General features: G+C 66.3%; 2 protein-coding genes across 2 annotated transcripts; one reads left to right on the top strand and one right to left on the bottom strand.

Moving 5' to 3' along the window:
• Positions 1-887: 887 nt before the first annotated feature.
• PRSS56 (serine protease 56) lies at positions 888-7679 on the bottom strand. Its single transcript, XM_074834571.1, has 17 exons — positions 7485-7679; positions 6540-6719; positions 5742-5933; positions 5138-5191; positions 4591-4780; positions 4379-4487; positions 4140-4299; positions 3840-3982; positions 3562-3721; positions 3260-3448; positions 2981-3142; positions 2783-2846; positions 2425-2587; positions 1871-2018; positions 1652-1738; positions 1261-1367; positions 888-1130 (listed from the first exon to the last, which is right to left on the bottom strand). The coding sequence occupies exons 1-17, from the start codon at positions 7633-7635 to the stop codon at positions 957-959; spliced, it is 2433 nt and encodes an 810-aa protein (XP_074690672.1). The 5' UTR covers positions 7636-7679; the 3' UTR covers positions 888-956.
• Positions 7680-10521: 2842 nt separating this feature from the next.
• SLC12A9 (solute carrier family 12 member 9) lies at positions 10522-21265 on the top strand. Its single transcript, XM_074834096.1, has 13 exons — positions 10522-10757; positions 13105-13239; positions 13412-13549; positions 13768-14067; positions 14286-14393; positions 14506-14617; positions 14722-14879; positions 15131-15213; positions 15552-15676; positions 17020-17212; positions 17371-17545; positions 18370-18516; positions 18982-21265. Exons 1-13 carry the CDS (start codon positions 10565-10567, stop codon positions 19833-19835), a joined length of 2721 nt encoding a protein of 906 aa, XP_074690197.1. The 5' UTR covers positions 10522-10564; the 3' UTR covers positions 19836-21265.
• The last annotated feature ends 4515 nt before the right edge of the window (positions 21266-25780 follow it).

Here is a 25780-nt window from a genome sequence, read left to right as displayed (position 1 = left end):
GCGGATGTCCGGCTGCCGGCCGGAGTGGGAGATGGATGGTGCCAGGTGCCGAGGGGGAAGGGTGCCGGCACCGGATACCCGCTCCCACCCCTCTCTTCCGGCACCTCCGCACCCGGACAAAGGAAGACAGGCAGGCGCAGCTGGCCTCGCCAGCCCCACGGGTGTCAGCCCATCACCCTGCGTCTGGGCATCCCAGCACGGGCATTGCTGGGCACTGGGAGGAGCAGTCCCTTCCCCGCTGCTCAGCAGCCCCAGCAATGCTGCTTGGGGGAGGCAGGCTCCCCCTGAGCAGGAGGGGTCGGTACCCACCGATGCCCAAGCACAGGGGTGGCACCACCCCAGCACTCGCCACTGGCCCAGGGCACGCTCGGCCCCTGCACTGGCAGGAGGTTTCCTGTGGGTCCCCGATGGGGTGGCACCGGTGTTGTGCTCTGGGTGCTGTGGTGGGCTGGAGGGGTGTCCGACCCCCGGGGGTGGGGCTGGGGAGTCTGTGCCAGGCTGGGCACAGCACCAATGCCAGAGCCAGGAACCGAGGCTGGGGGCATCGCTTTGGGGTACAGGGGAATGGGAAGGGGAACGCAATGGGATGTCATATTCCCCATGGAAAGTCTCCCCGCCAGTCCCTGCCTCGCCAGCACTGCGTGGCACAACACTTGCTTCACACTCACCAGCTACCGGAAAATAGAGCCCTTCTTTATTGAAAAATAAACCTTTCTCTGTACAAATAAATAACAGCCCAGGTGCCTCTGGGGAAAATGGGGAAGGGGTGGGCTTGCCAAGGTGGGGGTCCCAGGGGAGAGGAGGGCTGTGATCCCTGGCTGAGATGCTCCAGGTGTCCCCTGGCACCCTATTACCCCAGGGAGGTTGGGCAGTGCTGGTGGGAAGAGGGATACTGAGGCGTCATGTGGGACAAAAGGGTGGAAGAGCCTGAGCCGGGGAGCACGCCAGGGGCACCATTAGGTTTTCAGTGCCTCAAGCGCCAGAGCGACAAGGCCGGGCATGCTGCGGGCCAGCGAGTCGCTCTCTAACCCCACGAGGCCAGCGAAGGCCGTGGGGCGACCCCCCACTGTGGCCCGCACCTGTGCCCGGTACAGTCCCTTGGTGTTTTTGGAGCCCAAGTCCACCAGGATCTGCGGGGAGACCACAACACCGTGAGTCCCAGGCGAGCCAGGGGCACAGCGGGACGGTGATGGGCTGGGGGAGGGGGAAACGCCTGGTTGCCAGGATGGGGGGCTCGGAGTAGCTGGATGGGGCACTCACCTCCTGGAAGGTCATGGTCAGGTCTGGCTCAGGCACCCGCAGCACCCAGGCATACAGCTCCCGCACCGCAGCCACCCGCACGGCCGACGCATTGAGGCCAGGGCAGGCTGCAACCCCGAGGATGGGCAGGAGTGAGATGGAGGGGGAGGACATTAGGGACGAATCGTGGGGGCACGATGCTGCTGCCCACCCCAGGGAGGAGCACCCATGCTCTGGGGACATCAGGAGAGCAGGGGCAGAGTCCCTGTGGAAGGGGGTATGGCCGCAGGGTGTCCCACCGACATGGGACAACCAGCCCTGGGACTGGCGTGCAAAGTTGAGGCTGGGCTTGCCACCATCCCTATGGTGGCATGTGGCATCCCGCAGAGGCCGGGGGCTGCGGGGCACTTACCTCTGCCTGCGCCTGCCTCCTCCTCCTCCTCCTCCACCCCTGGCAGCTCCGTGGGCACCAGCTCACGTTTCTCCCTTGGTGCGGACCCTGCCCCTGAGAGAGGTGTGAAAACCCTGGTAGGGACGCAGCCGGTGGGCACTGCCCGGGCACGGAGCCAGCCGGCGGATGGACACCCTGCTGCCCCGTTGTCCCCAGCCCCCCCAGGCTCCCAGGGCTCACGGCTCAGCGCGGGGGTTCCTGCCAGCTCCTCAAGTGTCCGTTGTGGCTCCGTGGCTTCGATGGAAGTGCCGAGGTCCAGCTCTGCCCGCAGCTGGGCAAGGAAGGCTCGTCCCTGTCCCACCAGCTCCTCCACCGCCTCCTCACCCCGCTGAAGGGAAGGGGGGCACAGAGTGGGTGGTGGGACACCCGCGGGGCACCCGTGGGCACAGCTAAGTGCACGGGGGCAGAGTGCAGGGCACAGCTGGTCTGGCCAGACAGAGCATCAGGGACACACGACTGCTCTGTGGCTGTGTTGGATCAGATCCTAAGCTGCAGGGTCAGACCCATGGCTGGCTCTGCACTGGCTGGACTGGGAGCACTGGTTTCAGCTGGGGAGGGTGAGATGCCCCCTCTGTGTTGGCAGAGTGGGAGATGCCACTTCAGTGGCTGCACAGGGGACAATGGACACAAGTGATGTCAGGAGGGGACACAGGGGAACTGATAGGCCTTTGGTCCCTGGTGGCACTGTCACCAGAGGGGCAGGGGCTCCCCCCAGCCCATCCTTCCCCACATACCTGTAGGAAGAGCCACGTCTCCCTGGGGAGCTGCCCCCCATCCGGGGTGGGTGCCAGGGGGCTACCCCCTGCCATGGCCCTCAGCGCCTCCACCCAGTCCTGCAGCCGGGGCCCCACAGCCCCAAAGAGCCCGGCAAAGGGGGGCGGCCACCCAGCACCCCACCTGCAAGCACAGTGGGGAGAGATCAGGCAGGTGCCCAGTGGCACCCGTCCCCTGGACAGTGTCACCTCGCACATCCCTGGTGGGGTCTGGGTGGCCCTGGGCACCCCAGGGGGCCGTGCCCACCTCCCTCCAGGTGTGTTGCCCACCTGCCCAAACCCTTTAGCCCCTCTTGTCCTGTGTCCCACCACGCCTTACCTGGTGGGGGGGCTCTGGGGTCCCTCTGCCGTGGGGCTGGGCTGGGCCCCTGCCATGGCCAGGCCTGTGAGGACAAGAAGTGCAGAGGAGGGACAGGGGCAGGGGAGCCCCGTGGGGGTTCCAGGGCAGGCTGGTGGTGCCCCAGCCACCAGCATAGGCACCCCAAGTGGGCATGGGATGGCCCAGCCCAGGAGGTACCTGGGACATCCCTGCGGACGCGGTGGGGGAAGAGATGCCCGTAGATCTTGCCCAGGAGCTGGGGCAGGGCGCGGGTGAGGAAGGAGAAGTCGAACTGGTTTCGGATGAAGTCCCCAGCCCGGCGCAGGAGATCCACCAAGGTCTGGGTGTAGGAGTGCAGCTCTGTGGGTGCAGCAGGAGAGCCATGGCTCTGGCACCATGCTGACCGCACGCTGCCAGACACGAGGTCCCTCCCCACACCCTAGCCCCAGCATGACTCCCCAGCACTCCCCAGCTCACCGCATCGTCTCGTCCTGGCACGGCAGGTGTCCTCGGCCAGGCGGGCGCAGGCGGCCCGGCCCTGGGGGGCCCGGCAGGACCCAGCATAGAAGGCACAGAGGCGGGTGCGTTCAGGTGGCTGCTGCTCAGGGGGCAGCCGGGCCAGCGCCAGCAAGTCGAAGCAGCTCGGTTCCCGGCTGCTCGGGGCAGCTGTGGGGGCACCAGGGCTGCCATGAGGTGCTGAACCCCCTCCCCCCAGGGTGTTGTATCCCCACAGCACCCTGGGCATCTCAATCCCCCCCAGCAGGGCCAGTGGCACTCACGGTCCATCTGGAGGCTGAGCCAGTCCACGAAGGCAGTGACACGGGTGTAGACGCCCGGTTTGCCCTGCTCACCGCAGCCATCGCCCCACGAGGTGATACCATAGAGGACAAAGCGGTGCGAGGAGGGGTCCTGGCATGCGAGCGGGCCCCCTGAGTCGCCCTGGGTGGGGGGATGCCCATGCATTGGTCTGGGCCAGGACCCCAACTGCACTCCCAGTGCTGTGCCATGAGGGATTTTTGAGTTGGGGGGCTGGCAGCCCCCCAGCCCCCAGCATTACCTGGCAGGAGTCGATGCCCCCGGACAAGTACCCAGCACAGAACATGGCGTTGGTGAGCAGGTCCCTGCCCAGGGCACCCCGGCACGTCTCCTGGCTGAGCAGGGGCACCCGTGCCTCCATCACCACGTCGGCCATTGGCCCCTCTGCCAGGCAAGGCACCTGTTACAGGGTCTTCCGTGCCTGGACATCCCCCTCTCGTTTGTACCCCCCTGCCCTGGCTCGGTGCATCGGCACTGGGCACCAGAGAGGGCACCAAGGGGGATGCCCCACAGCCCCCACGGGTGTTGGGGTGGCACCTACCTTCATAGAGGGACCCCCAGCCTGCGATGTAGCAGGTGGTGCCGGGGCTGGGCTCTGCGTGACCGCTGGGCAGGCACACGGGGCTGACGGTGGGCGACGGGGCCAGCGGCACTGCCAGCTCCAGCAACGCCAGGTCCCCATGAAACGTCTTGGGGTTAAACTGGAAGGAGATGGGGGGTGTCAGTGGGGGGTCCTGGGGCATGCACAAGGAGGTCAGTGGGGTGCCCACCTCCACCAACCTTGGGGTGAGGCAGGATGCGCCGGACAGGCACTGCCTGCTCGCCCATGCCCAGCTTGCCCAGCTCATGGTCGCCCACCACCACTGTCCACGCCAGCTCATTCCGATTCCTGGTGGGTTGGGGGGCAGCTAGTTAGAGGGGTGACAGGAGTGCCACTCCACACACCCCTCTGCAGGGACACCATCCCCACATTGCTGTGCCCCCTGCCGTACCCAGCAAAGCAGTGGGCTGCGGTGAGGACCCAGGAGAGCCCCACCAGCACCCCTCCACACATCAGCTCCCCGTGGAGCCGCACCGACACCAGCCAGGGCCAGGCCCCCCGTGGGGCCACGCTGCCACCCATGATCCGTCCTCGGGGGGCTGTGGCGTTGGCTTGGGGGTCTCCTCGGCGCCCACAGCTCCCTGAGGGGGATAAAACTGGGGTGAGAGGGGGGTTCCCACAGCCCTGCTGCTGGGACACCCCCTATCCTGGGTGAACATGGAGTGGATGAGTGTGGTGATGCTGGGATGTCCGTGGCGGGCAGAGGGGGGTAGCGGGTGACCCCCGGGGGGTCAGGCTGCACCGGGCGCGCTGTCAAGCCTCATTGTGCTCATGGAGGCGAGCGGGCGGCGGGCTGGGGGCACCCCGCAGCCCGGCAGCTGCCGACGCTAACCTCTGCCCCTCAGCCCAGCAGGCAGCCGGGGGGCTGGGGGCCCCCGCCGGCGTTGGGGGGGGCGGGGAGGGGAGGTGAGGGCCACCGCGGGGCCGCCCCAGCTCACCTGGCATCACTGTCCCCTCTGGCACATCAGGGCCTGGGGCTGCAGCTGCCATCCCTGCAGGGACAGGCTGTCATGTCATGTGGTGGCACCCCTCTCCCCTCCCCGATGTCACCACCATGTCCCTGCTGCCCCTGATTCTCCCTGCTCCTCTCAGTGACCCCCAGATCCCCATCCATCATCCAACACGGACCCCTGTCCCACCCCAGGTGTCCTCATCACCCCCAATGTCTTTTCATCCCCAGTCTCTCTGTCATCCCCCTTGCTCTGTTCCCCCACACTCCCATCTCCCATCTCAGACCACCCCTCAACGCTTCGTCCCCCCCAATCTGCTCCATTGATCCAAATCCCTCCACCCCCCAAATCTCCACATCTCACCCCAGACCCCTCCATCCCCCTCCATCTCCCCATCCCACCAGAGATCCCCTACCACCATAGTGTACCCCCACCTCCCCAGTCTCCCCATCCCACCCCAGCACCCCCTGTCACCCACAATGCCCTATATCCCCTCCAGGCAATCCCAGGCATCCCTTGGGGATGCCCCATTTGTTATTGTAGGGTTTCCCCTCTCTTGGTTGAGCCAGGGGTGACATGGGTGCTCACTCACGGCACTCCTGGAGGCGGTGGCGGCAGAGCCGGGCGCTGAGCGGGGCGCAGGCGTGCTGGGCCCCCCCGGGTGGGCACAGGTGCTGGTAGGGGGCACAGGCCTGGCTCAGTGCCCAGTTGCGCTGGGGCAGCTCGGGCAGCGCCTGGGCATCCAGCAGGGCCTGGCAGCTGGGGGGCACGGCAGGGGGCACGGCTGGTGCTGCAAGGACAGCAGGGCTGGGGGCATCCCCATGTCCTCCCTGCCCACCTCTGCTCAGGCCACCCCAGGATCCGCTTTGGGGCAGGTGGGAAGGGGGTATGATGGGGCCGCGGTGTTGGCATGTTTTGGTAGGGTCTCCTGGGTGCTGAGATATATTTGGGGGGGGATCTCTGGGAAGGAAACAAGGGATCAGGCAATCTTTTGGGTAGGGCTCCTGGTGGTGTTTGGGTAGGATCCAGGGAGGGTGAGGAACTGCTTGGGTAGGGTCTCTGGGTGGTGTTTTGGTAGGGTCCCTAGCAGTTAGAGATGTTTTGGGAGTCTGGGAGCTGTTTTGGTAAAGCCTATAAGGTAAAGCCTATAGGGGAGGGGGTACTGTTTGGGTAGGGTCTTAGGGTGATGTTCTGTTAGGGTTTCTAGGGGATAGGGTGGTGCTTTGGTAGGGACCCAAAGCAATGTTAGGATCTCCAGGCACGGATCCGTGTTTAGGTAGGGTCTCCTGGGCATGGGGTGGTATTTGGATAGGGACCCCGGGCAGTGTTTGGGTGGGGACCCTGGGCTCTGTGTGGGGTAGGGTCTCCTGGGGATGGGGGCCATGGGGGCTAGGGGGCTGTGACTCACGTGGGCAGTGGCGGGTGAGGTTGGCGCAGGGGGGGAAGAGGCAGGGGGCACACAGCCCGCAGGCACCCCGCTGCCGCTGCTGCTCGGCCAGCGCCCGCTCCAGCGCCAGCAGCGCGCTCCTCAGCGCCGCCTCCAGCACCAGCGTTCCCCGGCTCGACAGCGCTGCCAGGCACATGCAGGGCGCTCAGACACCCAGTGCCCCCACCACTGCCCCCCACCGCGGCCATGGGGTGCCCCCAGTCCACCCGGTGCCCATGCCCATGCACCCGTTGGCATTGCCTAGGGTGACAGGCATGACTGTCACCTCCCTGGTGGGGTTGGCAAACGGGTACCTGACGTGGGGAGAGTGTTTGCCCGGGTCTGCTGCACGTGGAGGCCCTGTGAGCACACGTGTGCAAACGTGGGCAGGGAGCAGGGTGTGAGCCTGGGCAGGTGTGCCCCCCGTGTGCGTGCACCTCTGTGCACACCTGTGCCTGTGCCGCTCACGTGTGTGTGCCAGGCTCTGTGTGCCCGCGTCTGCACGTCCCCACGTGTGCCCGTGTGTGCGCAGTCCTGTGTGTGCCCTGTTTGTGCATCCCCACATGTGCCCGTACCTGTGCCCACCCACAGCTGCCCTCCTGCTGGCTGTGCCCTGGCAGAGGGTCTCCCGGAGCTGGCACAGATACTCGGGGCAGGAGGGAGAGCTGGCGGCTGCGGGACATGAACCACACCGCTCCTTGCAACCCCGGTGTCCCCAAGTGCCACGGGCAGCATTTGCCACCCAGTCCATGAAGCATGGGCATGGGGGCCTTTGCCAGGCACCTGGGCATCCTGCCTGTGTTTCCCTCCTCTTCCTGAGAGTGGACCTAGGAGTCCTGGCTCCTACAGCCACCCCGTCCACAGCCAAACCCTCCCGCAAAGATGCCCCCGTCCCGGTGCCCCACTGACCTTGCAGGACGCCGGCCGGCATGGGGTACAGCCCCTGACTTAGGGGGGCCCCCCCAACCAGCTGCAGCAGCGGCAGCAGCGGCAGCAGCACAGGGGGGACCAGGCAGACCCCAAGAAGGGCATCCCGCGTCCTCTTCCCTCCTCGCTCCATCCCTGGGCGGGCAAAGGGGGGCAGGAGGGGGGAGCCCCCGAAATGCCCGAGGCGGGCGAGGAAGGATGGATATATACGGTGCCCCCCGGGCGGTGGGAGGAGAGAGGGGCCGGGGGAGCACAAACAGGCGAGTTCATTAATGTCGCGCCAAGATGCCAGCTCGGGGCGGGGGGCGCGGGGGGGGGTGCAGCCGGGGCCTCAATGCCGCCTTTGTTCGACGGGGCCTCCGGGCGGGCAGCATCAGACGGGCGCTGCGCTCCGGCGCTGCCCGCGGCCCTTGATCATTTTCACGCCAAGCCCCGGCCGCGCCACCCTCCCTCCTGCGGGCCCCGGGCGGGGGGCGCGGGGGGGGGGCGGACAGCGGGCGGGTGGGAACGCACCGGCGGCTGCGGGACGCGGGGGGCCCGGGCCGGGCGTGGGAGACCCGCCGGGGGCTTCAAAGGCGGAGAGCGGGCCGGGAACGGGGGGGACATTGAGGGGCGGGGGGGGGGTGGAGGGGGCGGAGGGCTGGGGGGGGGCGGCGTGGGGCTGAGGGGGGTCCCTCTCTCTGTGCCAGCCCAACCCTGGCTGAACGGGCAGCTCCGTGCAGGGGCACTGCACCCCCTCGTGCTGAGCACCGGCTGCCCCCGGGGACCCCCCAGGACCTCGTGTCCACACTAAGGCAGTTCCTCGTGTGGGGCGGGGGGGGGGACGGGGACTCATCCGGGGGGGGCATACCGGGGGTCTGGGGGTGCAGGTGGGGCCGGGGCACTGACTGCAGGCAGCAAGCGGGCAGCGTGCCTGGGTCTGGGGGGCAGCTTTGGCCCCAGGGATGGGGGGGGCTATACTCGCCTGCCCAGCTGGAGAGGGTCTCCCCGTGCCTGCATCTCAGCTTGTCGTTGCCCCACACTTTTGGGGTACCCACACCTCCTGCCCCCAGTGCCGCCCTCCTGCGCCCATGGGCCTGGCTTCAGGTGCTTTGACAGGGCAGGGTGCAGACACATCCCCATCACACCTTTGGGGCGCAGGGGGTGTCTGTGCCCTCATCTCTATCTCTGTTAGGGGGCCGGGGTGCCTGGGTCCCCATGTCCTTTCGGGGGGTACCCGTGGCCCCCTTTCTGTCCCTGTTAGGGGGCTGGGGTTCCTGGGTCCCCATATCCATTGGGGGGTGCCTGTGCCCCCATCTCTGTCCCTGTTAGGGTCCCTGGGTCCCCATGTCCTTTCGGGGGGTACCCGTGCCCCTCTTTCTGTCCCTGTTAAGGGACCGGGGTCCCTGGGTCCCCATGTCCATTCGGGGGGTGCCCGTGTCCCCATCTCTGTCCCTGTTAGGGAGCCAGGGTGGGTGTCCATGTCCAGACGTCTGTCCTTGCTAGAGGCAGGGGGTGCCCGTGTCCTCACTCCACAGGGGGACAGGGGGTGCCCATTCCCCCCTCTCTCTCCTCCTTAAGGATTGCCCACGCCCCTCCTCTCTGTCCCCATCAAGTGCAGGAGGTACCCGTGTCCCCAATCCCTATTCAGGGGCCGGGGAGGGGGGGTGGGGGTGCTAGTGCCACCACCCCTGTTCCCATTAGGGGCAGGGGCGCCTCCGTGCCCGCAGTCCCGGCCGTGCCGCGCTCCCCCCCCCCCCCCCCGCGTCCCCCCGCACCCCCCGCCCCGGCCCTGCTGGTGCCAGCGGGGCGCGGACAATGCCGCCTCAGTGGCACATCAAAGGCGCGGAGCTGCCCGCGGCTGGCACGGCGACAGCCCCGCCGCAGATGAAAGCCCCGGCCCCGCCGGGCTCCCACCTCGGCCGCCGGGACAGCGCGGGGACACGCTGCGCCTCCGCCCCACGGGGGACGGGGCGGGACACACACACACACACACACACGGGCGGACAGCGCCATCGCACCCCGGGGAACGGTCCCCGCGCTCCGCCCCGGTGTCCCCGCACGGATCCCCCCCACTGGTGACACGGGGTCGTGCCGGCGGGGGGCGGTCCGCAGCCGGCGCCCACGCGGGTACTCAAGGCCGGCGTGGGCCCCGGCCCCACCGTGCCCCCCCCGCCCCGCTCCCGGCCCCGGTGCCGGTGCCAACCCCATTAACCTAATTGGCGAGGCGCTCGCGGCAGTGGGACCCCGGGGCCCGGGCAGATCCCAGCCCCGGCGGCGGGGAGGGAGGGAGGGACGGCGCCCCCGGGGGCCCCGACTGTCCGGTAATTGGCGCGGGCAGCCGAGCCCGGCCGGCACCGGCGGGGGGGCGCGGGGAGCGGGCACCGGGGCGGGGAACAATACCGGGGTCCCCGGGAGTGCCCGGGGCTCGGGGGGCAGTTGGGGGAGCCGGGGTCGGTACCGCGGTGCTGACCGCTGGAGGGAGGGTCGGGGCAGGGGGCGTGTGGCCATGCAGGGGAGCGGTGAGGGGTGCCGGGGGAGTCTCGGCGTGGGCGGGGGGCGGGTGTCAGCGCCGGGTACCAGAAGTGGGGAGACCCCGGGAGGGTCGGGGAGATGCGGGGTGTGGGGTGACGCTGGGGCTGGGGGGTCATTAGGGGGGTGTGGGGGTGGGACACCCGTGGGGCTGGGGAGGCGGCGGGGGGGACCACTATGGGGGTGCCTTTGGGGTCGGGGACCGTGATAAGAGCGGGGTCCGTGCGGGGCGCTGTGGGCGTGGCCAACAAAAGGGCGGGGCTACTCGGAAAGTCGGGGCGGGGCCTACACGGTTGGGCTGGCCCGGGGGCGGGGCCTACGCAAGGGGTTGGGGCGGGGCCTATCCGGCGGGTTGGGCGGGGCCTATCCGGCGAGGCGGCTCCGGGGGCGGGGCCTACCCGGCGGGGTCGTGGGCGGGGCCAGATGGGCGGGTCGGGGGTGTGGGCGGGGCCCGGCGGGTCGGGCCCGGGTCGGCGGGCGGGGCCGGCGGGGGTCGGGGCCGGGACCGGGCGCGTTTCGGGGCCGGCGGGGGCCGCGGCCGAGGCCGGGCCATGGCGAGCTCGGAGCGGAGCGCGCTGCTCACGTACCGCCTGTGCGGCGGCTCGGGCGAGGAGGAGCGGGGCCGGGAGCGCGGTCGGGCCGCCGCGGCCGCCGCCGCCGCCCCCCGCAAGCTGCCCACCTTCCTGGGCGTCGTGGTGCCCACGCTGCTCTCCATGTTCAGCGTCGTCCTCTTCCTGCGCCTCGGTGAGTGCCGCCGCCCCCCCCGGGGTGCCCCCACCCTCCCCCGGCCGCCGCCTGGGGCCCCTCGAGACTCATCAGCCCTGCGTGGTACACCCAGTCCGGGCCCCGTGTCCTCCCGGGGTTCTGTGACCTCCTGAGGCCCGCACCCCCTCGCGTCCGGAGCCCCCGTGCTCACCCTGAGCCCCCCAGTCTGGATCCTCAGTGTCCTCCCTTTGCTCTCTCGGTGCTCCCCCCCAGCCTTCCAGTCAGACGTCCCAGTGCTCCCCCCGAGCTCCCCCAGTCTGAGTCCCCAGTGTCCTCCCAGTGCCCTCTCTGAGCCTCCCTCTCTGGAGTTCCAGTGCTCCCCTCCACTGCTCTCCCCAGTTCACCCAGTCTGGGGTCCCGAGCCCCCCAGTCTGGAGTCCCAGTGCTCTCTCAATTCCACCCCAGGCTGTGGTCCCAGTGCTGTGTGTCCCCTCCTAACCCTTCCAGTCTGGGGTCTGGCCTCCCAAGGCTTCTGCCGTACCTGCAGGATGGGGGCCCAGTTAGGGACCTCAGTGTCCCCCGTAAGGGACTCCAGTCTGAAGCCCTAGTGTCCGTGGGGCAGAACTCCTGTGCCTTCCCAAAGCAGGGTTCTAGTGCCTTCATGTCCCCCCATCCCCCAGTGCTGGGACCCCACTGCTCCCCAGGCATCCCCCAGTGCTGGGCTCCAGCACCCCAGTTCTCTCCTGGATCCTACATGGTGTCCCAAGGGCAGGACCCTGGTGTCCCCCATCAGCCACCCAGCTGCCCCCCACCCCGTGCTGTCCAAAGGGCACAGATGGGGTCCCAGTCTGCTCCCAGTTTGGGTTATCAAGCTGTTACTGGGTAACCTGGGAGATCTAGGGGGCCAGGCTGGGCATGGACCGGGGGAGGTGGCAGCCCTTTGCAGGGGGGAGATGCCCCAGTCCAGCCCGGGGCAGACAGAGGCCCATGGCCAGCGGCGTCTGCCCTGGTCCGAGAACCGGGAAAGCTTTTCCTCTTTCACTTTCCGCCCACGGAAAGCTCAGGGCGGGAGTTGGCTGCGTGCCGGGGGGGCCCGGTAGGCCCTGGGGGAGCCTTGAGCCCCTTTCCCTGCCTGGGGGCCCCCCCGAGCTGTGGGCACAGCTCTCCGCTGCCATCGCTTGCCCCCGTCCCACCCCCCTGTTTGGGGTCCTTGTGCGAGCTCTGACCCCCACCAGCCCCTACCCCACAGCGGGCACTGGGATCCCCTCGCCTGCCCCGGCCCCCCTGCTCGGGGGTGCGTTACTCCGGGGGACCGGGAAGGGAAGTGCGGGTCGGAGGGGGAGGGGAGCTGCCAGGAAGAGGAACCGTCCCACCACGGGGGGGCCGTGGCTCCCCCCAGAAGCCCCCTGCCTCCCCCACGCCTCAAATACCCCCCAGATCTCCAGGGCGAGCAGCCCTTCCTGCTTACTCCAACTGCGCTTTTGGGACACCCCTTTATTTCCATCCACCCACCCCCCCCCCCCCACCTCCCTGCCCCTGCTTTTGACACTTGGGCACCCTCTGGCCCCCTGGGGATCACAGGGGATGCCCCCAAATCTAGTCTGGGTCCCTGAGGGCTCCTCGCGGTGCCTGTGCCCCGGCACCCCCCTCGCCTCCCCGCGGGCATGGCTGCGGCCTGGCTTGTGGCTGAGATAGGGCATCTCCCAGCAGCCGCAGGCAGCCCCTTCCTGCCTGCAGCGCTGCCAGCCGAGCTCACCTCCTGTCACCCCGAGCAGGGCCACAGGGTCCTCTGGGTGTCCTGTCCCCAGGGTGGGGACACACACACACTGGGGAGCGGTGCCCCGGCTGACGGGGATGCCCTGGGGCTGCTTTTGCTTCCTGCTTTTGCAGCGAGCAAACGGGGCGGCAACGTGAACCCCGCGGGGAGCCCGTCAGCTCCTGGTGCCCAAGCTGGGGTGTGAGGCATCCCCTGCCTGCTGAGGGTGGCAGCAGGGCGTGGGGGTCCTGGCACCCCCTCACAGTGCCCCGGGGCTGGGTGGGCAGCAAAGCCCCTGCCCTGTTTGTTTGCTTTTTGGGTACAGCCCTCGCAGCTGCCCATGCTCAGGGTGTGCCTGCGCCTGATCCTGGCACAGCAGGAGGATGGAGGTGGGGGCACCAGCTGGGTGCTGCTGCAGGTGGGAGGTGGCAGCACCACGGAGTGGGGACATCCCCACCCTGGCAAGAAAGGGGGTGGCATGTCTGGGGGGAGCTGTGGGCATGGGGGTGGGAACAGCCCGTGTGCCTCACTGAGGTGAGCTCTGGGCGATGGCTGTGCCCACAGATCCTGTCCTGGGAGTGGTCTGTGCCCAGCTAATGGGCATGCTGACCTTTCCCATGTCCTCGGCAGGGTTCGTGGTGGGCCATGCTGGGTTGTACCAAGCCCTGGCCATGTTCGCGGTGGCATACTTCATCATCGGCATGACCGTGCTCTCCGTGTGTGCCATTGCCACCAACGGGGCGCTGGATGCTGGAGGAGCATACTGTATCCTCTGCTGTGGGTGCTGCTGGGGCAGGGCAGATGGGCCAAAATCAAGTGATCACCCAGCGGCCTCAGGGTGCCACACTGGGGCTGGGACGCCCTTGGCCTGGGAGGGAGGGGTGGGGGCACGCGGTGGTGATTTGAACTGCTGACATCTTCCCTTGACTCAAGCAAGATATGATCAGCCGTGCCTTGGGCCCGGAGTTCGGGGGCAGCATCGGGATCATGTTTTTCCTGGCCAATGTGTGTGGCAGTGCCCTCTATGTGCTGGGGCTGGTGGAGGCAGTGGTGGACAGCTTTGGGATCCCTCCCGGTGAGTACCGCTCTGTGTGGTGACAGGGGACAGCGGGTGTCCCTTACCTGAGCAGCCCTAGTGCCTGGCCAGGAGTGCCAAGCACCATGCCCAGCACAGCTCACCCAGGCCTCTAGCCAGTGAGTTGGTGCCTGTCATGCCTGGCACAATGCCAGTGGCTCTCAGCTCCCAGAGATGTCCACTCCGAGCCCTGCTGATCCTGGCTTCTCTCTGCCCAGGGCAAAAAGCGGGCACAGGCGTCCATGTCCTGCCCCAGAGCTACTGGTATGAGCTGCTCTATGGCACTGTGCTGCTGGCCCTCTGCCTCCTCGTGTGCCTTGTGGGTGCCTCCATCTACGCCAAGGCCACCTTCCTCATCTTCCTCATCGTTGCGGGCGTCCTGGGCACCATCCTCGTCAGCTTCTTTGCCACGCGGCCCATCGGGGTGCCCATCCGCCTGCCCCACTTCAATGGCTCCGAGATCGAGAATGGCTCCTTCACCGGCTTCTCCCTCGCCACCCTGCGAGACAACCTGGGGGGTGAGGAGACTCTTTCCCCACCCTGCCCACCGTACCCACCATGGCACTGGCACCTCCACATCGGCAGGGGCTTGCTGGAGGGTGGGGGGGCTTGTGGGCACAAAGCAGGTGCTGTGGGGTGGTTTCTCCCATGGTTTGTGTATATGGACATCGAGGAGGGGGTATATGGTGGGGCTGTGCCACCCCAGACAGCCTGTCACAGCCTGTGCGTCTCGCAGGTGGGTACGCAGTGGACTACACCACCGGGCAGATGATGAGCTTCAGCTCCGTCTTCGCAGTGATGTTCAACGGCTGCACTGGCATCATGGCAGGCTCCAACATGTCAGGTACGGGCAGAGGGTGTGGGGGTGGGTGGCACCAGGAGTGGGAGCTGAGGTTGGAGGAGAGCAGGGGGGTGCTCTGCCTGTGGGCGCTAATGCTGCCTGCTCCTGCCCACAGGGGACCTGAAGCACCCGAGCTACTCCATCCCGCGGGGCACCATCTCCGCTGTGCTCTTCACCTACCTTGTCTACAACCTGCTGGCTTTCCTAATGTGTGCCACCTGCAACAGGTATGGCCAACCTGTCCCCTCACCAGGGCCATCGGTGCCAGGGTTGTGCCAGGGCATGCTGGCCTGTGTGCTATGCATGCCAGTGTGTCCGTGTCCCTCTCCAGGACCCTCCTGCAGAAAGACTACGGTTTCTTGCGTGACATCAGTATCTTCCCACCCCTGGTCACTGTGGGCATCTACGCTGCCACCCTCTCCGCGGCCATGAGCAACCTCATCGGGGCATCCCGCATCCTCTATGCCCTGGCCCGGGATGATCTCTTTGGTGAGTGCCTGGAGCATGCTGGCACCCACCAGAGCCCATCTGACAGGTTGTCTCTGCTGGGGTCCAGCACTTCCTGGTGTGGGGTGGGAGTGATGTTTTGTGGGTTGGCATATGCCCATTTGGGTCACCTGTGTGCTCTGGTGTGTGTCCCCACCCCAGCACCCAGGGTGGGGACAGGTCTTCTGGCTGGTGGCCAAGCCTGTTGGTGCCTGCTGGGGTGTCCCAGCCCAACTTCCCCCCTCTGCCCGCAGGCCGGGCGCTGGCGCTGGCCAAGAAGACGTCTGCCAGCGGGAACCCAGTGATGGCGGTGATCCTCTCCTGGCTGGTGGTGCAGGTGAGTTTGCCAGCTATGCTCCTTTCCTGGCCTCGCCGGGTGAAGGTGGGTTGGCACCTGGGCTGGGTGTCATGGAGCCTGGCATGTCCCCCTACTACTGGGGATGGCCCCCTGCTCCAGGTATCCTGCTGTGACTGTGCCCTTCCTTCCCTGAGCCCATAAATGAAGGATAAATCACAGCAAGGGTAAGGGATTCCTGCCAGTGTGGCACTGCCCATGCCCTTTCCCAGCACACCATTGTGGCATGCCCCAAGCTCAGCAGGGATGGCTCGGGCATGTGCTGGGGGTGCCATCCCGGGGGGTGCATTCACCTTGTGTCCCCGCCATGTTCTCTGCAGCTGGTGCTCTTCTCTGGGAAGCTCAACACCATTGCAGGGGTCGTGACCACCTTCTTCCTCCTGGTTTATGCCACCGTCAACCTGGCCTGCCTGGCACTGGAGTGGGCATCAGCCCCCAACTTCAGGTACCCACTGGCACAGGGGAGGGAGGCGAGGCTGCGCCAAGAAGCTGGGCAGGCACCTGTCTGTCTGCGTTTCCCTTGCCATCCCTGTGCCCGCTGCCCCTCTGCAGGGCAGAGTTGCTGAATACCCCTCTCCTGGGCATTAATGGGGGCAGAGACACCCCCATCCCTGGGGAGGAAGAAGGGGACAGGTCCCAGTATGGCACTGGCTTGGCACAGTCCCCACGCCCTGGTACTGCTTTGCTGAGTGGGTACAGATAAATCCAGCGCCACCAGGTACCACCCCCCCACCCCCCCTTAGGCTTTCTGGAGGTAATTTATAGCCTGTGCCCGCCCGGCATCCCCCAGGCAGCTTGCCAAGTGGTGATGGAGCCCACTTTCCATTAGCGCTAATTAAACTAATGGAGGAGGGGGAGGGAGGGGGATCCTGGGTGGGGGGAGGAGAAGAGATCTTCCAGGAAGGAGGAGTGTGCATGGCAGGCAGCCCCAGCATGGGGCGTGGGGCATGGGGTAGCTGGCGTGGGGCTGGCCTGGCAGGGCTGCCCAAATCTGGGGTGGGGGAGGGCATGGCAGGGTGGCTGGGGGGAGCCTGATGTTCCTCCTGGGTGATGCCTGATGCCCTTGGTGCAGGGTGCTGGGACTCCCAAAGCAGGGACAGTCCCCCAGGTGGGACAGAGGCGGTGCCCAAGCAGGGCTGGGTGGCACTGCCCGGAGGTCTCCTGGAGTGCCCCATTCCCAAGGAGAGCTGGTGTCTGTGCCAGGCTGGGTCTTGGCTCCCCCCCAGCTGCTCCCTTGGCTGGGCACGGATGGGGGCAGGATCGGTGCCTGGGGGGAGGCTGCTGGGGTGAGTGGCCACGATTCTCTCGCCCACCCCACATCTGGTGCCCCCTCCACAAACACGGAGATCTCCATCAAGCACAGCGGAAAACGATTTTAATTACCTTTCAGGAAAAACAGCAATTAGAGAAAATAACAGCTTCTCACCTCCCCACCTCCGCCTCCCTGCGCCAGGCTGAGTGGGCACCGCAGCCACGGGCGCTGCCATACACTGCCCAACACTAGCTGGCCCCCCAGGGTGTGCCAGGGCAGCGCCAGCCCCATAACCATCATTACCTCTGTTTGCCAGGGACTGGCAGCAAGTGGCTGCCCGGTGCTCTGGGAGGTACCATCTCCCCTCTGTGCCCTCTCCCACAGGCATCTGGGGTGCCTGACATGCCCTGGGCTGGCAGAGTGGGGTTCACTGGGGTGGTTTGTGTGGCACCTGGGCGCAGCCCCCCTTGTTGCGCTCGCCCTGCAGCTGGCATGGGAACCACGTGGTAGTGGGTGTCCCCTTCTCCCTGCTCCAGGCCCACCTTCCGGTACTTCACCTGGCACACGTGCCTGCTGGGCATCGCGGGCTGCTGTGTCATGATGTTCCTCATCAGCCCTGTGTCAGCCTCAGCGAGCCTGGGCTTCCTCCTCCTCCTCCTCCTCGCCCTCCACTACCTCTCGCCCAGCAGCACCTGGGGCTACATCAGTCAGGCCCTGATCTTCCACCAGGTGAGCCCTGTCGTCCTCTGCTGTCCCCTCACGGGGTGGAGAGCTGGTGTCCCGATGGCAGGTCTGTCCTGGGCAGTGTGTCCTTGGGGCTGGCATCCCTGTGGGGTGGTTTGTTGAAAGAAGGATGGTTCCTCACCTGCTGCCCTCCCTCCCTCCAGGTGCGGAAGTACCTGCTGATGCTGGATGTGCGGAAGGACCATGTCAAGTTCTGGCGCCCGCAGATGCTGCTGATGGTGCAGAACCCACGGGGCAGTGCCCGCCTCATCGACTTTGTCAACGACCTCAAGAAGAGTGGGCTCTATGTCCTGGGCCATGTTGAGCTGCAGGACTTGGGTAAGGGCTTGCTGTGGTGCCAGGGGGCTCCCGGAGTCCTTGAGGTGACGCTGCTGCCCAGCTCCTGGCTGGGCAGAGTGGGGGCAGTGAGGGAATGTCACCATTTTGGGCACGTGTGTGGCACCTTGGGGAGACATAGGTGACTTGTGTCTGTACCATGTCTCCTGTGTACACATGCTTGCACATGTGTTCTGCAGGCTTGCACATGCGTGTGCTCAAATATTCATCACTGCATGTGCACATGGGGCTCCTGCACATGTTGGTGCTGGTGTGCACACGTGGCATGTGCCAGCCAGGCTCCTCTGGGCCCCTGGGCAGCACGGTCCTGTTGCACAGGTCAGTCAACGCCTGCACACACCCAGCACACGTGTGGGCACATGCAGGGCACAGCCTTGCACATGCGTGTGCCTGCGTCCATCCTCACCTCATGCCCGCCCCTGTGCGTCCACGTGCTTCAGGCCTGTTCACGCCCTGGTGCGTGTTGGTTTGCACACGTGTGCTCCCTGGCACACGCTGTGGCCATCCCCATCCCCACCCCAGTGGATGCATGGGCTCTGCTCCCCCTTCCCCCGCTGTTGCCGTGGTGACTAATGGCCTGAAATTGGGGAGGGGGGATGGGGCTGCCTGGGTATTTTTTTATATATTTATGTATAATTTCGTATCTCTGGCTGGAAGCACCTGCTTTCCACCCTCCCCATCTTGTGGGTCCTGGGGTGGGCACAGGGGTTGGCACTGCTTCTGCAGGGGGGTGCTGCAGAAACACTAGTGTGAGCTGCTGGTATGGGGTACCCAACCCCCTGATGCTGTTCTCACTCACCACCCAGACACGCTGCCCTCGGACCCCCTGCAGCCCCAGCAGGACTCGTGGCTGAGCTTGGTGGACAAGCTGAACGTCAAGGCCTTCGTCAGCCTCACCCTTGCGCCCTCAGTGCGGCATGGTGTCCGGCAGCTCCTCTTCACCTCTGGCCTTGGTGAGTGGTGCCTGGGCTGGGCACAGGTGGGGGTCCACCCCGCTGCCCCTGCGGGGTGAGAAGTGCCGAGGGCTTTGGAGGCACCTGGGTGGGTGATGCCAAAGTCAAGTTGGGGCTTGGAGGCATCTGGGGTGAGCAATGCTGAAGCCAAGTCGGGGCTTGGAGGTCTCTGTGCCGACAATGTTGAGGGGCTTGGAGACACCTGGTTGTGGAATGCCAAGGGGGTTGGAAGCACCTGGTGTGGGCAGTGGCAAAGCCAAGTGGGAGCTTGGAGAGGTGTTGGGTGGGCAATGCCAAAGCCAAGTTGGGTCTTGGAGGCAACGGGGTGTGTGATGCTGAGGGGTCTGGAATCACCAGGGTGAGCAATGCCAAAGCCAATCTGGGGCTCGTTGGCACCTGCAGTGCCAGAAGGCTGGTGGGGCTCTCCACCTCTACTCAGCCGGGCTGGTGTGGTCTCTCTGGCAGGCGGGATGCGCCCCAACACCCTGGTTCTGGGCTTCTACGACGACGAGGCACCGCAGGACGGTCTAGCCCGGCACCCCGCCTTCACGAGCGCCCGTGAGGAGGTCCCCTTGGGCTTCCCCCCTCTGCGGGCACCTGCCACCCCCAAGCTGTTGTCACCCCGGGAGTATGTGGGCATCGTGGCTGATGCCCTGAAGATGCTTCGCAACGTCCTGCTGGCCCGGCAGCTGGAGAGCCTGGACAAGGCCTGGGAGCTGCGGCGGGCCGCCAGCCCCCCGCCCGCCATCCACGTCTGGCCGGTCAACCTGCTGCGGCCCGACAGCGCCCGCTACGCCGACACCTGCAGCCTCTTCCTGCTGCAGATGGCCTGCGTCCTCAACATGGCGCGGGCCTGGCGCCGGGCCCGCCTGCGCCTCTTCCTCTGCGTGGAGGCGGGCACCATGCCCCATGCCCAGGAGGAGAAGCTGCGGCAACTCCTCAAGGACTTGCGCATCCAGGCCCAAATCCAGCTGGTGCCCTGGGACGCCGTCACCCGCCTGCACTGGCAAACCCGACGTGGACCCCCGGGGGGACCAGCGTCTGCCGGGGCAGCAGAGGAGGAGGAGGAAGAGGAGGAAGGGGCTGTGAACTTCCCGGCCAACACCACGCAAGTGTCGGATGAGTACGTCTGTGCTGCCAACAAACTCGTCCTGGAGCAGAGCCCCGCGCCGGCCGTACGCTTCCTCTACCTGCCGCGGCCACCGGCTGACACCAGCCTCTACCCGCTCTACCTGCACCAGCTGGAGCTGCTCACCCGCGGGCTGGGCCCCACCGTGCTGGTGCACGGGGTGAGTGCCGTCACCAGCACCCAGCTCTAGGTCACCCCCGGGACCCCCCTGGCTCCCTGCACCCTCCTTTGCCCAGTGCCTTTAGCAGCCTGAGCCTGGGGCTGTCCCAGCCCCCGTGTTCCCACCCTGGCGGGCAGGTGGGTGCCCCACGCTGGGAGGTGGGTGCAGGGTGGGATGGACGGGTTGTTTTTTGGGGGATGTCTCCTGCAGAGGATTAAAGCTGCCCTGGCAGGATCCAGGTACAGCCCTGGAGCTGGCCGGGCAGCGCGGTGCATTCACGGTGCCTTTTCTTTGGGGTGGTGGTGGGGGATAGCGGGGTCCCGGGGAGTGCCAAGCACTGGGTGCCCCAGTTGGCTGCTGGGAGCCCCTTGGTCACACCCTGCAACCCCCCCCGCCATGCTTCCCCCCTCCTGCAGCCCCAGCCTCTCCTCCACTGGCTCCTCCGGGCACCCAGCCAGCAGCAGGGATTGATTAAAGGCAGCCTCGACCTTGGTGCCCCAGCTCCCCACCATCCTCCCTGCCTTTCATTAGGAAAAATTAAATGGGAAGGGGTGGGGGAGGGGAGCCTAGATGCCTGGGTTCCCTGTGTGAGGCTGGGGATGGGGGCGAGCAGCTGGGTGCTGGCCCTAATGGCTGTGGGGTATGACACCCAAGATCTTGCTCAGCACCCCTGGTGCTGCTGGGTGGGGGGTACCCAGATGCTTTAATCTGTAGGGCCACCCATGGGGTCTGAGCCCCTGCTCCTGGCAGGGAGAAGGGAAAATGATTAGGCGGGGGGGCGGGGTGGGGAGCCTTACCTGGACACCTGGATCCCCTGGCCTTGCTGGGACCTGTCTCATGGGACGTTGCCATCTTCCCCCACCCATCATGACCTGCAGCAGGGAGCTGGCATTGTCCCCTGACTGCCCCCCCCCCCCCCCTTGTTGATTAGAGGAGGGCAGGAAATTGCTGGGCGCTGGGTGATAAATCCATCGGGTGCCTGGCAGGCAGGCAGCATGCCCCGGTGCTGCCTGATGGATTGCTTCCTCTTAGCCCCGGCACGGGGCGGGGGCTGCTCCAGGCTGGGCTGGGCTCTGGGTGGGGGGACACGAGTGGCACTGCTGCCTGTGCCCACCCTCCCCAGGCCTGGCACTGCCGGCTGGCAACTCTGCTCAGTTAGAGGGCTGGAAAAACCCAGGTGGCTGGGTGATGCTGGGGGGAAAAAAAGGGGGGGGCCCCCTTGCTTGCCACATTTTGCAGTGGATTGTGCCCAAATCCCCACCCCGGTGGGTGAACAGGGGTCTGGGGCTGGTTGCGCTCCCCACCGTGGGAGGTGGGTGCCTCAGGGTGGGCACCGCGCTGCCTGCCGGGTTTATTTACAAACAGGCGGGAGCTGGCACAGGGCAGTCGGGCACCAGCGGGACCCGGCGGCCTATAATGTTAATTATCACCACGTAATTAAAAGCCCATAAAAAGCCTCACACTTCATTAAATTAAAGCTTCCCTGCACCGTGCCGATGGGCTCCAGCAGAGTTAACCTTGGCCGTGCCAGGCACCAGCTCCACTGTAGCTGGGGTCCTGCGACTGGGGGTGTACGAGACCCAAGGCTGGGGGCGTACAGCCCCCCACGATGTTGTAGGGGGATGCAGCCCTGCACATGGACACCCCCCAACACCATTCATCACCCCTGGGCACACACAGGGAGCACACCCCACTGCACGCACAGTGTCACACACACGGGGATGTTGTCCCAGTCGGAGCTGCCCCTATGGCCTTGCATGAACGCGTGTCCCCGTGCCAGCCCCGCAGACACACGCCGTCACGCACACCGTGACGCGGGCAGGGGGCTGACACGGCCATGTGTGTGCACACCCAGATGTGCACCCGCTGCCTGCACGGCCGCTGTGAAGGCAGCGTCACACGCCGGCACAGCAGCTCTGGCGCACGACGCCCACACGGCGCACACCTACACAAACAGCGTTTCTTCCTCCTGCCTACCATACGGACAGGCAGACAAACAGACACACACCCTGCGTCTTCTCCAGGCCCCCACCCATCGCTGCTAGTGCCTGGAGAGGTGATGGGCTGTGGGGAGAGCACCTGTCTGTGACTGCCCCCTCCCTGTGCCTCAGTTTCCCCAAGGGCTGTGCTGAGAGGGGTGCATGGGGGATCCCCAAACCCTCCTGGCAGCCTGGTGCCCTGGGTCAGGGGTGCTGTGCTGAGATCTGGGGGGGTACAAAGTGGGGAGGGGCCCCCCAGCACACAAGGAGGGGGTGTGTATGTGTTAAGGAGAGATATGCGTGGACTGGGGGGGGGGTGTGTGTGTGTGTGTGCGTGCACAGAAGGGGGGGTGCTGTGCTGGGGTATATACGTGCACAGGGGGGTGTGGGTGCGTGCGCAAGGGGTGTCTATATGTGCACATGCGTTGGGGTGTATGTATATACCCACCCCTAGGTGTGGTGTGCTGATGTGCACACAGGGCTCAAGGGGTGGGGGGGAGCCAAGGCAGCATATGCACCTGTGAACACAGGGTGTGCAAACTGGCACATGCATGTGCCCAGCACCCTCGGGCACTGCCGCAGAGCGGGGCCGTGGGCAAGGGCCAGCCAGAGGGCTGCAGGGGGCAGGGGCTGGCCGGGGGGGGCTGCGGGGGGGCAGGCGCCAGCGAGTGCCTATGCCCCGGCCCTGCGGGGGTGGGCAGCCAACGGGGCCTTGGCTATTTCTTGGAAATTTCGCAGCATTCATTTCAGTGCAAATAAAAGCTGTCATTGCCGGAGAAATGATACTGATCGGGGTCTGAAAAGACAGCAAATTACCCGCCTGAAAATGCACCGCTGGAAAAAAATGCATATTAAACACACAAAAAGGCACTTTGCCATCAGCCGCGCTTCCCCCGCCGCTCCAGAATAACCACACTTTACATAATTCTCCCTCTCCACCTCCGAATTAATTTCGCAGACAGAGGCAGAGGCAACCCTCTGACAATAGCGGAGGGGAGACGTGGCGGCGGTGGTGGGGGAGCGGGGCTGGGGGCTGCTGGGGAGGTGCCTGGCTCTGGGCGGGGGACATGGTGGGTAATGGGACGCCAGGGTTGCAGCTGGGGGGGACTGAGGGGTTCGGGGGGTCTGAGGGGTTTGGGAGGGTTGGGTCCATGGGTGGGGGTTGTGGGTGCTGGGTGGATGTTCCCAGCTGTGGGGTGGAGCCGTCCTGTTCTTCCCTGCTTGGGTGCTGGGGATGGGCGCCCTTGGGTTGGGGTTTGTGGGGTGATGCCCACCTCAACAGGCATGTCTTGAGCCAAGTGTTTTGCTATGAGGGACAATTCCTCACCCCCTACCACCAGGGTGAGCCTGCTGTGTGCGCCCATCCCAGAGCCTGGCACCCTCCCTGGAGGCAGGCAGGCTGTGGTGGGGTGCACATACCCAGTGTGGCGGGGACCCCCATGCACCCCCCTGCCCCCCTCTCCTACCCACAGTGCCAGGCGTGTGTGTGCACCCAAAGAACACTGTGAGGCCATGGTGCCCACTCAGGTTGACACCCCCAAACTAGCACTGCTCTAAGAAACTCCCCGGGAACCTGCCTCACTGGGCATGAGGGCACCAAGGCACTGCCCAGGGAGAGCCGTGGGTGTACTGGGCCAGCGGCGATGGTGGGGGTTTCGGCTGGCTGGGTGCTCTACACTGAGGGGCTGGTGGAGGGGAGGGCGGGTGGCGGAGGTTGGCACCGTGCTGTTTTGCATTTTCAATGACAGACCCATGCCGGGTGCTCGGGAGAGTGGAAAAATCTTATTTGTCACCTGCTGGCGGTGCGCGGAGGCTCCCGCGCCGCAGCTAATCTCGGGGAAAATGAGGACGCCGGCGGGGTGGCCCACGGGACGGGCAGGGTGGAGTGGAGCTGGCGAGGCGGGTGCTGCCCCGGGCCCTGCACCCGCCCGGGTGGGAGCCATGGACTGCAGGATGGGCAGGACCCCGGGGTCACACCAGCCTGGTGATGCCCAGATGTATTGGCACTGTGGCACGGATCCTGCCTGCTGGGGGTGCGTGGGGTGGCAAGGGCTTGTGAGCACCCCCAAGCAAGTGCCCCATGCCCCCAGCCCTGTCTGCAAAGACACAACCTCTTTTCCTTCCATCCCGGCGTCTGGAGCAGCCACTTGCCTTGCAGTACCACTCCGCAGGTTGGCACTGTCCGTTCATCCTCTCGGGGCACTTGGTGGAGACTTTTGGGGGGGGTTGACACTTGGAAGCGGGTGCAGGCACTGCTCGACACCCCATATCTACACGTAGGTGCCCGTCCTGCACCTGCTGTACCCCAGATTCTCAAGATGCCAACTCCTGCGGGACGCCGCAGCTCTCTGCGGCCGGCTCAGATTTATCCATTATTTTATATCCACACGCCTTTAATTTTTACAGCCCTGTTGGAGCAATACCCAGGGCTGTTAATAACACCAGGCCCCCCCCCTTCCCGTGTGCATCCATCATGCTCCCACCACGGTGCCAAGCAGGTCTCAGGGCCGGGTAAGCACAGGTGTGGGGAGGCTGGTGTGTGGCACCCAGCCCTGTGCCTCCACCCTCCGACGAGCCCCCACAGTAAGCATCACGGCTGGGCACCCTGTGAACCAGCCTGGATCTGGGTGCGCTTGCACCCTGCTGGGGTTGGTGGTGCCTGGCTTGTTGGGGTGCCCAAGCCGGGGGCGTCTCACTGGTGGGATTCATGGAGCCCCTCTGCCGTGGCGTGTGCCCCAGGAAGGCTTTGCTGCGACACCTGGGTGTGTGAGCATGTGTTTGAGCGTGCCAGGGTACATGTGCCTGTAGTGGGAGCTGGCCGGCAGTGCATGTTGGCGTGTGTGTGTGGGGAGGCACAGCACACGTGTCTGGACTGGTGCGTGTCAGGGTGCATGGGTGTACATGTGATGCACATGTGTGCCACTACCTGTACGTGTGACGTTGTATGTTCAGCTCTGCAGTAGGCACCTCACCCGGGCCGTGCCCAGCACCCCAGCACAGGAGCACGCAGCCTCAGCCGCCCCGGGCCGTGAGGGCTGTGCCTGGGGCCAGCCCACGATACCCACAGTCCAAGTCAGTGGGTCCCACACCAGCTGAGCCACCCGTCCCATGCTGAGAGGGGTCCCCATGCCATGTGTAGCACAGCACCCAGTATGTGCTGCCCGGGGCTCCCACCCCAGCACCCAGGAAGACCCAGGGTCCACTCTGAGCACCCCAGGCTGTGCAGGCACGAGGGGGGAGGTGTGAGGGTGTCAGGGCACCCCGAGCGTGGCAGGCAGGACGGCCACGCGGGGCTGGGGTACGCGGCCGCTGCAGGGGGCCGCCGCGGGCGGTGGGAATTGCTGGGCTATAAATCGCCTTGCTGGGCCCCCCCGTGGCAGAGCGGCTCACGATATTTATGTTGGGGATTTATCTGCAATGCAGTTTAATATTCCCGGACCTTCGCGTGTGTGTGTGTGTGAGTGCACGGCCCCCTCCCCATGCCACCCCGTGCCACCCCCGTGCCCACCCTCTCACCCGAAGCCCCCCTGGCTCCGTCTCTTGCCCACCCACAGCCCTTTCCCCTTGCACCCACCCCGGCAGGACTGGACGGGCCCCCCAGGGTGTCCGGGCACGGCGTGGGGTGCCTAGGGGCCGGGCTGCTCCTGACACAGGTCACCGGCCGTGCTCACCCGTGGCCCCGCTGGGTGCCGGGCTGCCGGGGGCTGGCAGCAGGGTCCCTAGACGGGGGATGCCAGGCAGAGTGGCACTGCCAGCCCTGTGCCAGCCCCCTCGGGGTGGGGTGCCCGGGGACCCCCCCTGCCCTTGCCTCCCCGCCGGCGGGGATGATGAGGTAAGGCTGGCGGGTGGCACTGGGCTGCTCCATTTGCATAATAATCTCGTTAATGGAGCCTGGCCTGCGGGAGAGCCGGGCTGGAGACACCACCCCCTCCCCGCCCCGCTGCCTCCCTCCGGCCCCGCCGCTCCGCCAGCCGCGGCGCGGGGCGCGGAGCGGAG

This window comes from Strix aluco, chromosome 9, assembly GCF_031877795.1.
Source record: "Strix aluco isolate bStrAlu1 chromosome 9, bStrAlu1.hap1, whole genome shotgun sequence".
NCBI lineage: Eukaryota > Metazoa > Chordata > Aves > Strigiformes > Strigidae > Strix > Strix aluco.
The sequence above is the reverse complement of the archived record's forward strand: the minus strand, read 5'-3'. Positions and strand labels throughout refer to the sequence as shown.